The 9,630-nt window shown below is 38.9% G+C and overlaps 1 protein-coding gene and 1 non-coding gene across 2 annotated transcripts; both read right to left on the bottom strand.

Moving 5' to 3' along the window:
* Window positions 1-2,262: 2,262 nt before the first annotated feature.
* TRNAN-GUU (transfer RNA asparagine (anticodon GUU)) lies at window positions 2,263-2,334 on the bottom strand. Its single transcript has one exon. It is a non-coding gene; the product is annotated as a tRNA-Asn (tRNA).
* A 4,072-nt stretch (window positions 2,335-6,406) lies between these two features.
* On the bottom strand, window positions 6,407-8,776 carry LOC145140782 (putative WRKY transcription factor 70). The gene is made up of 3 exons (XM_079074169.1): window positions 8,255-8,776; window positions 7,942-8,043; window positions 6,407-6,730 (listed from the first exon to the last, which is right to left on the bottom strand). Exons 1-3 carry the CDS (start codon window positions 8,581-8,583, stop codon window positions 6,415-6,417), a joined length of 747 nt encoding a protein of 248 aa, XP_078930295.1. The 5' UTR covers window positions 8,584-8,776; the 3' UTR covers window positions 6,407-6,414.
* Between the last annotated feature and the right edge of the window lie 854 nt (window positions 8,777-9,630).

Here is a 9,630-nt window from a genome sequence, read left to right as displayed (position 1 = left end):
ACGACCTCTTTGACCAGCTTCAGGGAGCATCTTGGTTCTCCAAGATAGACTTGCGTTCAGGGTATCACCAGGTGAGGGTCAGAGAGGAGGATGTGCAGAAGACGGCATTTCGGACACGTTATGGCCACTATGAGTTCGTGGTGATGCCTTTCGGGCTCACCAATGCTCCTGCCGCGTTCATGGACCTCATGAACCGCGTGTGTAGACCGATGTTAGACCGGTCGGTGATAGTATTTATTGATGATATCTTGGTTTACTCCAAGACGCGAGAGCAGCATGAGGAGCATTTGCGGGAGGTTTTGGAGACTTTGAGAAGGGAGAACTTGTATGCTAAGTTCTCCAAGTGTGAGTTCTGGTTGCGCGAGGTGCAGTTTCTAGGGCACCTTGTCAACCAGAACGGGATTTCGGTGGATCCAGCCAAGGTGGAGGCCGTGATGAGATGGGAGGTTCCGAAGTCTCCATCTGAGATTCGGAGTTTCCTGGGATTAGCTGGCTACTATCGGAGATTCATCAAGGATTTCTCCAAGATAGCATTACCCCTGACCAGGTTAACGAGGAAGGCTGTGGTCTTTCGTTGGGGGCCTGAGCAGCAGACAGCATTCGAGACACTGAGACAGAGATTGTGCGAGGCGCCAATCTTAGCCTTGCCAGAGGGCATGGAGGATTTTGTTGTATACTGCGATGCGTCCATCTCAGGTTTGGGCGCGGTATTGATGCAGAGAGGGCATGTCATCGTCTACGCGTCGAGGCAGCTGAAGCCTCACGAGGCGAACTACCCGACGCATGATTTGGAGTTGGGGGCTGTTGTGTTCGCCCTCAAGATTTGGCGTCATTACCTCTATGGGGTTCGCTGTACGATTTACACGGACCACAAGAGTTTGAGGTACCTCATGGACCAGCCAAATCTGAATATGAGGCCGGTGGCTTGATGTGGTAAATATCACCCGGGGAAGGCCAACGTGGTGGCCGATGCCCTTAGCCGCAAGGCGGCGCCGATCAGGGATATTTGCATGCGGATGACAGTGGTGACTCCGCTTTCGGAGCGGATCCGGGAGGCTCAGCAGGAGGCTATGAAGGAGGAACATTGGAAGAGTGAGCGGATTGTGGGACAGGTTTCCTCCTTCGACTATGACAGCAGAGGATTATTGACATTACACCGCAGGGTGTGGGTTCCATATCTCGGAGGCGTGCGCCAGGTTCTGATGGAGGAGGCGCACAAATCCCGATTCTCCATTCATCCAGGGGCAACAAAGATGTATAGGGATCTTCGTCTGGACTATTGGTGGCCCTGCATGAAGCGGGATGTAGCATGGTACGTTGAGCGGTGCCTGACCTGCAGGAAGGTCAAGGCCGAACACCAGAGACCGCACGGCAAGATGCAGCCGTTGGATATCCCGCTGTGGAAATGGGAAGACATCACGATGGATTTCATCACCAAGCTTCCCAGGACCGCGCGGGGAATGGATTCGATATGGGTCATCGTCGATCGATTGACCAAGAGCGCCCACTTTATCCCGATTCAGGAGAGCATCTCGGCCGAGAAATTGGCCGATATCTACATCAGAGAGGTGGTGGCACGGCACGGGGTGCCAGTTTCAGTGATTTCGGATAGGGATGTGCGGTTCACTTCCAAGTTCTGGAAGAAGTTTCATGACGAGCTGGGTACTCGTCTGCATTTTAGTACAGCCTTTCACCCGCAGACGGACGGCCAGAGCGAGCGGACCATCCAGACTCTGGAGGACATGTTGCGGGCATGTGTTTTAGACTTCGGTGGTAGCTGGGATACCTATCTTCCTTTAGCCGAGTTTTCATACAATAACAGCTATCACGCGAGTACTGACTGTCCTCCCTTCGAGATGTTGTACGGGAGGAAGTGCAGGACCCCGATATGTTGGGGCGAGGTTGGACAGAGAGTCATGGGGAGCACCGAAGTAGTGCTCAAGACGACAGAGAAGATTTAGCAGGTCTGGAGCAGGCTTCAGACTGCTCAGAGTCGGCAGAACTCTTCCTTGGCCAGGATGGGGTAGAATAACAGAGCATGTACAAGTATTAGTAGCATAACAAAAATGTGTTCCTCGTTATTAAAATGTTTGCTCGCGGCAATTGTAGCTTCTTGGGGGGCATCAATGACTGCATCTTTGATGCATTACTAGCACTAGTACATCTGAGATTTATTAACCGGATGGTTATAAGTAGTTCCATGGCTATGGAACAAAAGAGTATCCCGTGCCTACACCAAGGCATTGACGGTGGTTTTCAGATCTCCTCAAGTAGGATTCGAACCTACGACCAATCGGTTAACAGTCGACCGCTCTACCACTGAGCTATTGAGGAACAATTGGAGATTCGATCTCATAGAGTTTCATTCCCGTTCTCCACACATGACCAATATGTAACACCGGGTTCATGGTATGATTTTATTTAAGTTTCTATCTTAATTTTGCCACGAACTCGGCGAGTCTGCGTCCCGACTCGCCGAGTAGCAGCAGGGTGGACACGGGATTTGAGCGGTGAACTCGGCGAGTCGATGCATGGACTCAGCGAGTCCACCTGTCTGGATGAAACTCTATTTTCAGACATTGCACCCTATTGTACCCATTCTAAAAACACCCATTTCGTCCCATTCTCTTCCAGAATAACTGGAGAGCGAGACCCTAGCCCATTTTGATCCTTGTGAGTGATTTTGGCTTGGTAAAGGAAGTTTGAAGCTTAAGAGAAGATGGAGGAAGTTGGAGGGCGCAAGGAAGTGTGGTAGATCCGAAATCTACCCTGGGAGAAGCTCCTAACCAGCCGGAGGGATTACCGGTGCGGCAGCCAGGCGTAGTCTGAGCAGGTTTTCGGCAGCTACTCTCGAGGTGAGTTTCCTTCCAGTAGGGACGGGTCTAAGGCACCAAGGCCGGCCCGTATAGACGATATGTTAGTATCGGAGTGTGGGCGGAGCCCGTATCTCATAGATGAGTTCGATTGTGATATATGCCAGTATGATAGAATTGCTTATACTTGTTGTCTGTGTGATACTTGTATGTTATGGTTTGGTAGCGGAGTGTGGGCGAGGCCCGTATCTCCATGGATAGCAGAGTGTGGGCGAGGCCCGTATCTCTATGGGTGTGGGCGAGGCCCGTATCTCTTAGATGTTCATTATATGATTGCATGGTATGTGTCATTATGGGGGAACTCACTAAGCTTCGTGCTTACGTTTTATAGTTTTGTTTTCAGGTACCTCTTCAGCTAGGGGACAGGAGCCGGCGCGGTAGCGGCATATCACACACTCTCATGTTTTCCGCACTATGGATTTTCTGGGATGTACTCTGAATATTTACTATGATGTTACCGGTTCTCAGACATAAATTAATATTATGAATGTTTGTAACGATGTTTTTATGCATTAACCTAATTTAAAAATGAAATTTTTAGCTGGTATTTTTGGGATGTTACACAATATGAGCTCGAAGCTTCCTTCATAACTCCCAAAACTTCTTCATAGTGGCTCCTTTCCATGACTCATTTCATAAGGAATCTCAAAGTGGCTCTATTTCATTATATTGCATCCATATCCCAATTTCATTCATTTAATATACTTTTAGTGTCATTAACATAGCCGATGTCATTTCTAGTCTATCTCTTTCTATTTCTATATATGGAAAGTTTCAAAATCATCATATAATAATCCAAAAATTGCAATAGGAAATAAAAATGGCGGTTTGTGATGATTTTGAAATCTTTTCTACTAGGTAATGTAATATCCTTATTTGTTACTAAAAGAAATATTGGTCAGGTCGCAAATTAGTAACGACCGTACACACCATCCCGGTATCATGAGAGGGCACTGCCAATAAGAAAAGCTGGGAACTTTAAAAAAATTGACTTTGTTTTTTACTAGCCGTTTGAACATAATATACTTAAAGAAATTACAATTCATTAAACATTAATTATTCTAGATTTCCTATAAATACTAACAATTTCACTACATTTTTTTTCATATCATTTCTTTCATCCTCTACTACACAACACCATACATTCACAAAGAATTTCCAAACCCTACAACCTTGGTAGGAAAAAGAAAAAACCATTTTAGCTCGTGCTTGGATTTCGGTGTCCAAAAACCCCTTCAAACGAAGAGATCATACCTTTTGGGAATCTATTCTAAATTACATTCACTACGGAATGGGGAAATGTATTTATCGACATCTCCATGGGCTTTTGTCAAAAAGTCATGATATGAGGTTAAAAATAATTGAACTCAAAGACAGCTACAATCACCTCGAAAACAGACATCCAAATAGGAGTAACGACTCTGTGGTGCTTGATGCGGCCCTCAAACAATACCAAGATTCTCAAAGTAACCATAAACCTTTTTCGAGTATCTCAAGGCTCGATATAAATTGTATAATTCTTCAAAATCATTTTTTACATCGGGAAGAAGAGGGGGGGGGGGGGGGGGGAGGGGGATCCAAATCCTAAAGATGAAAATGAAATTGATGATTTTTTTTTTTTGTTTAAATGAATGTAAGCTTTTTCCCTGGTATGTAATTTTCTTTTTTCCTAGTATGTAAAATTATTTAAATTAATGCAATGTTTTTTTATTAAGTATAATGTTTTTATGTGCTTCATTTTATTATTTTATTTACTGAAAAAATAACATAAAATTAAATTGATGACATGGAATGGTATGTATATCAAAATGATGTAGTGTTGGTATGGTAATAAGGTGACAGTTTTATATGACCGGCATAGCCCACGGACTAATATGAATAGATAAATTTTGAACAAAATATGTAACTGAATAATGGGTCCACATAATTGCTTAGCTACATGTTAGACTTCATGTATTGAAAGGGTTAGAGTGATGTGTCAATTGTATAGTTTGAAATGCATTTGAAAGTCCCGCTGTCGTGGGTGCTCTAAAAAGATTAAGAAGGATTCAAACTATGGTAAATATAGTGATGAGGCATAGAGTATAACCACCTAAACTACAACACATCTGTTGGTTTCTTTTACACTTATTACATATTATTAACACACTAGGGGGTGTTTGGCTTAGCTTTTGAGAGAGCAAAAGTTATTTTAGGAAAAAATCAAAAGTAAAAGATGTTTGGGAAAAGACTTTTAAAAGCTACTTTTGGATTTTGGATAAAAGGAAAATCAACTTTTTGGAAAAGTCAGGACTTTTGACCCTCTAAAAAGCTAAGTCAAACACCCCTAGGTAAACATGTTAAAATGTCCCTATGTTTTGGTGGCCCTATTCGACCACAGAGTTTGAACTCCCTTTGCCTTCGCCCTACAGTTTACACCCACATGGAATGAATATGTATTTGCTTTTAGACCCGTTTTGATGAGTCAACAACTGAAACGGGTACCCATATTTCTGCAATTGTAATACGAATAAGAGATTGTGGTTTAAGGTCAAACACTAGTGGGAAATTGCAGTTTGCTTCCTTCGTTTGGTTACTTTCATTGGATGGCCAAATTCGATCAGATTTACAGGTTTGTGCAAAAATGGTTTGACATATTTGGTTTTTATGGATGCACCAAAATGACAACCTTTTTTTTGGAAAAACAAAAGCTTATAATTAAAAAAAAAAAAAAAAAAAAGGCTAGCTTTATGCTAGCATAAGGAACATTACAAAATTACAATCCCGTTATGAACCCATACAGTTCAACAGTAAATGGCCTTAACATTTCTATAATTAAACCAATTAAAGGCAAACGATAACATTACGAACGTAGAAATTAAATTGTCTCCTACTTTTTATACCTACAAATATTCCTACTCACTAATATTATGACATGTGTCATTATTTCACCAATCAATTTAATTTGATTTGATATATTTCTAATATACTCTTAATGAGATAGTTAAAAAAATATGGAATTGTGACACTTGTAATAATATTAATGGGTAGGAATACTTGTAGGCATAAAAGATAGGAAGCAATTTAATTTCACGAACGAAAATAATAGTCTTTCGATAAGACTCTTATAAGACCACAAAACCCAAACAATTGTTATAAAAACCACAAAACCCAAAATGACTACCTTTAAGGAGAGTCGTATGTGTGATTGTGATTGGATTAACATAACTTCTACGAAGCATATTTTGCGATGTGAATAATTATTGGGTTACTTGAATTTTCTAAGTGACAATAATCGGGATCTATGATCTGTTTATGTGCGGGCAAATAGGATAATTCTTAGAAAAGCTTAATTAATACAATTTCTCCAACATTAATGAGGATTCGTGGGTACTGTTTGATAAACCCAATAACTTTTAATAGATATTTCTGTATATTTTAAGTGGCTCTTATTTAAACATGCAATCGATTGTACATGCATTAATCAAACTCAAACTAACTCACAAAATAACTGATCATTTCATACAACAAATTTACATTTTTTATGTTCCATGTAAAGAGGCTATACGTTATATGAATAATTTAAACTAATGAGCTCACAATGAGCCAAATCAAATGGATTTTCACTATAATCAATAGTTTCAAGTATCTGGTCCATCTCAAAAATTGGTGAATATACCTCTTTTGAGATCACATCTCCATGTACTAGCCTTGTCGGCATTAGAGAAGGTGCTGATTGAGGGGTACTTAGGAAAGTATTGCAAGTGTGGTGTCGGTTGTAAGTTATCTTATACTTTGTAGGCTCATGTTCGGTCTGCTGAACTTGTTTGGTTGCTTGACATCCTTGGTCAAATTTGTGTGTACACCTATAATAGTTTCTACATACACCAAGAAGCACGTAGAAATGAGTTCTTGTAATAAATTTAATTGGCAAAAGATTAATCTTTTACTTATGTGTGGTTCAAGAAACATAAAAGAAATTTATCATGGATAGTTTTATTCTATGTAGAAAAAACCACCCACAGTTAAAATATAATAATCAAATCTTCTTGTATTCAATTAACTTAATCAGTATAATAGTATTTTGTTGAGATCTATATATTTGACTTTATAACGGATTAGCTATGCATACACTTCGAAGAAAAAAGATACAACGTTTTCTAAACCCCAATTGTAAAAGAAATTTATTATCAATAGTTTTGTCATATATACAAATACGTCTCCATTGTAATATACTCCCTCCGTTTCATATTAATAGTTCATGTTTCCTTTTTGGTTTGTTCCAAAATAATAGTCTACTTCTAAAAATAAATATGTCTTTTACCATAATACCCCTCATTATTATTAAATTACCATAAAATTAATTGCAACTACCATAAAATTAAATGCAACAAAAGGGTAAGACTGTCATTTAATTTAATAAAATAAAGTTAATGATAATTAATATTTCCTTAATCTGTGTGTGTTTTGTTTGTGGACAATTATTTTGGGACGGAAAGAGTAATAAATAAAGTCTTCTTGTTTTCAATTAACTTAATCAGTATGATAGTATTTTGTTGAGACGCGTATATTTAACTTTAGACGAATTAGCTATCTATGTTCTTCGTAAAAAAAGATGCAATGTTTTCAAAAACCCCAGTTATAAAAGAAATTTATTACCAATAGTTTAGTTATATAAATGTATACGCCCTAGTTGTAATATATTAAATACAATCTTGTTGACATGTATATATTTGACTTTAAACAAATTATGTATGTATTTTCCTTCAAAAAAAGATGCACTGTTTTCTTTACCCCAATTGTAAAAGAAAATTATTATCAATAGTTTTGTTATAAATACAAATACATGCACCCTAGTTGTAATATAATAATTAAATTAACTTTGTTGTTATCGGTTAACTTAATCAGTATAATATATAGTATTTTATTGAGATGTAAATATTTGAATTCTAGTGAGTTATCTATAGCTCTTCAAATAAAGATGTGCAATGTCTTCTTCCGATTTATTGATTTAAAGTTTTGTACTTCGAAAAAACCAAAAAATAAAATAAAATAAAATAAAATAATATAATAAAATAAAAAATCGAACCTTTTGTGTTTTGCATTGATGATCTCCTTTTGACCATATTTTCTCCATACATGTCCATCATCAATCAAAGAAGTTACTTTTGTGGATGTCCATGAGCGCTTTCTACATATGGCCAAACAACAATGAATATATTAGTATTGATACATGTATGCTAACTACAAAATTAATTGGAAGGTATGCTTGACAACTTGTCACTTTTATATACTCCAACTTGCAAAATATAAATTATTAAAATGTAAACATGAGAATAAAGAAAGCAAACGTATCATATTCAACACCATTTTTAGACATCATGGTTAACCATTAAACATACCTGATATAGCAGCCTCTACTATTTTTCACTGTTTTAACCATCTTGTCCGTGGCTATTGATCTCCGGCCATCCAAACAATTAGAAGAACTTATATTATTTATCGGGATCTTAGAGACCTTGTTGACGCTGTAACTACTCATGAATGAAAGGGTGTTGCCGAACATATCCAAGGCTTGATCTTCTACACAATAGGAGTTTTCCGGCGACTGTATCAGCTCTTGAATGGCTTTGCTCCGGCAGCATGGTGAACCCTCCGGCCAAGAGCGAGAATCCATACGATTTTTTGTATTCTGATGTAGTTGCGAGAAGTAGACCCTATAACAGCACATCTTTCGATATTTATCTACGGGAAAATGGGGATTTTATAATCTCTATGAAAAAAAACTATAAGATAAAGACATGAAAAGGTGTAAAGTGTAAACAACTCTTGAAGCTTCTTAGAACGGGAATCTGACAATCACGCACCGGATTGTCCTCCTATTGGTCGTGAGAGGCCAGTACACGCGCTAAAGGGTGAGTCGTGTGAAAGAAAAATATGACGTTTATACTATGACGTAGTAATATGATGTCAAATATTCAATATATATATATATATATATATATATATATATATATATATATATATATATATATATATAGAGTTGTGATGAATCGAGAACATTTTTTAGAACATTTGAAAACAAATTTGAAAAATTAGTTTTAAATGAAAATTTAGAAGAGTTGTGTTCACAGACGATGATATTACTTTCTCTCTCTATCATTCACTTTTTTTTATCCTCTCCCACTCTCTATATCTCTTTTATATCTTGAACTATATTTGTATCATCATCAGGATCACCGGACCGCTTCCGGAACCACCGTAGCTCTGCCAGAACCTCTGTAATATCATCGGACGGCCGCCTCTTCACACTCTTCGGATCTGCTCGTTTGCCACTTCCCTCCGCCCCCACCGTTGGAAGCCACCACCTCCGTCTCCGCCTCTCCTCTTCCTAAACCGTCACTAGACCACTGCCGGAACGACTAAACCACCGTCGGAACACTGTGTCTCCACTCTCTATGGATCTGCTTGCACCTCTTTGTTTTGCCTCCACTCGTTCCTGATCTATTCTAGTTTCCAGATCTCATTTCTCGGATCACCTCCGGCTATCACCGGAGCGCCACCACATCGAGTTTTCGTGATTCTCTGTCCCGAACGACCACATATCGTCTCTTCTCTTCCTGAACTAGATCCATCTGCCTCTCATCTTTCTCCACCGGAAATGCACCTCCACGGAAATCACATCCTTCTCGTTTTCTTTTCAATTTCGTTTACATCACCAGGTCTAGTTTCATCGATTACAGATCTGAAGTAGAAGGCAACCAAATCTAATTCTCGA

The sequence above is a fragment of the Lactuca virosa genome, chromosome 9, assembly GCF_052849685.1.
Source record: "Lactuca virosa cultivar CGN04683 chromosome 9, Lactuca_virosa_CGN04683_v6, whole genome shotgun sequence".
Classification (NCBI taxonomy): domain Eukaryota; kingdom Viridiplantae; phylum Streptophyta; class Magnoliopsida; order Asterales; family Asteraceae; genus Lactuca; species Lactuca virosa.
The sequence above is the reverse complement of the archived record's forward strand: the minus strand, read 5'-3'. Positions and strand labels throughout refer to the sequence as shown.

Excerpts from the sequence above, each read along its gene's own strand:
- LOC145140782 (XM_079074169.1), bottom strand. The coding sequence starts at position 8,583 with ATGTGCTGTTATAGGGTCTACTTCTCGCAACTACATCAGAATACAAAA. Across the intron at positions 8,044-8,254 it reads AGTAGAGGCTGCTATATCAG|AAAGCGCTCATGGACATCCA; the intron begins GTATGTTTAATG and ends GGCCATATGTAG. Across the intron at positions 6,731-7,941 it reads ATCAATGCAAAACACAAAAG|AAACTATTATAGGTGTACAC; the intron begins GTTCGATTTTTT and ends TGGTGTATGTAG.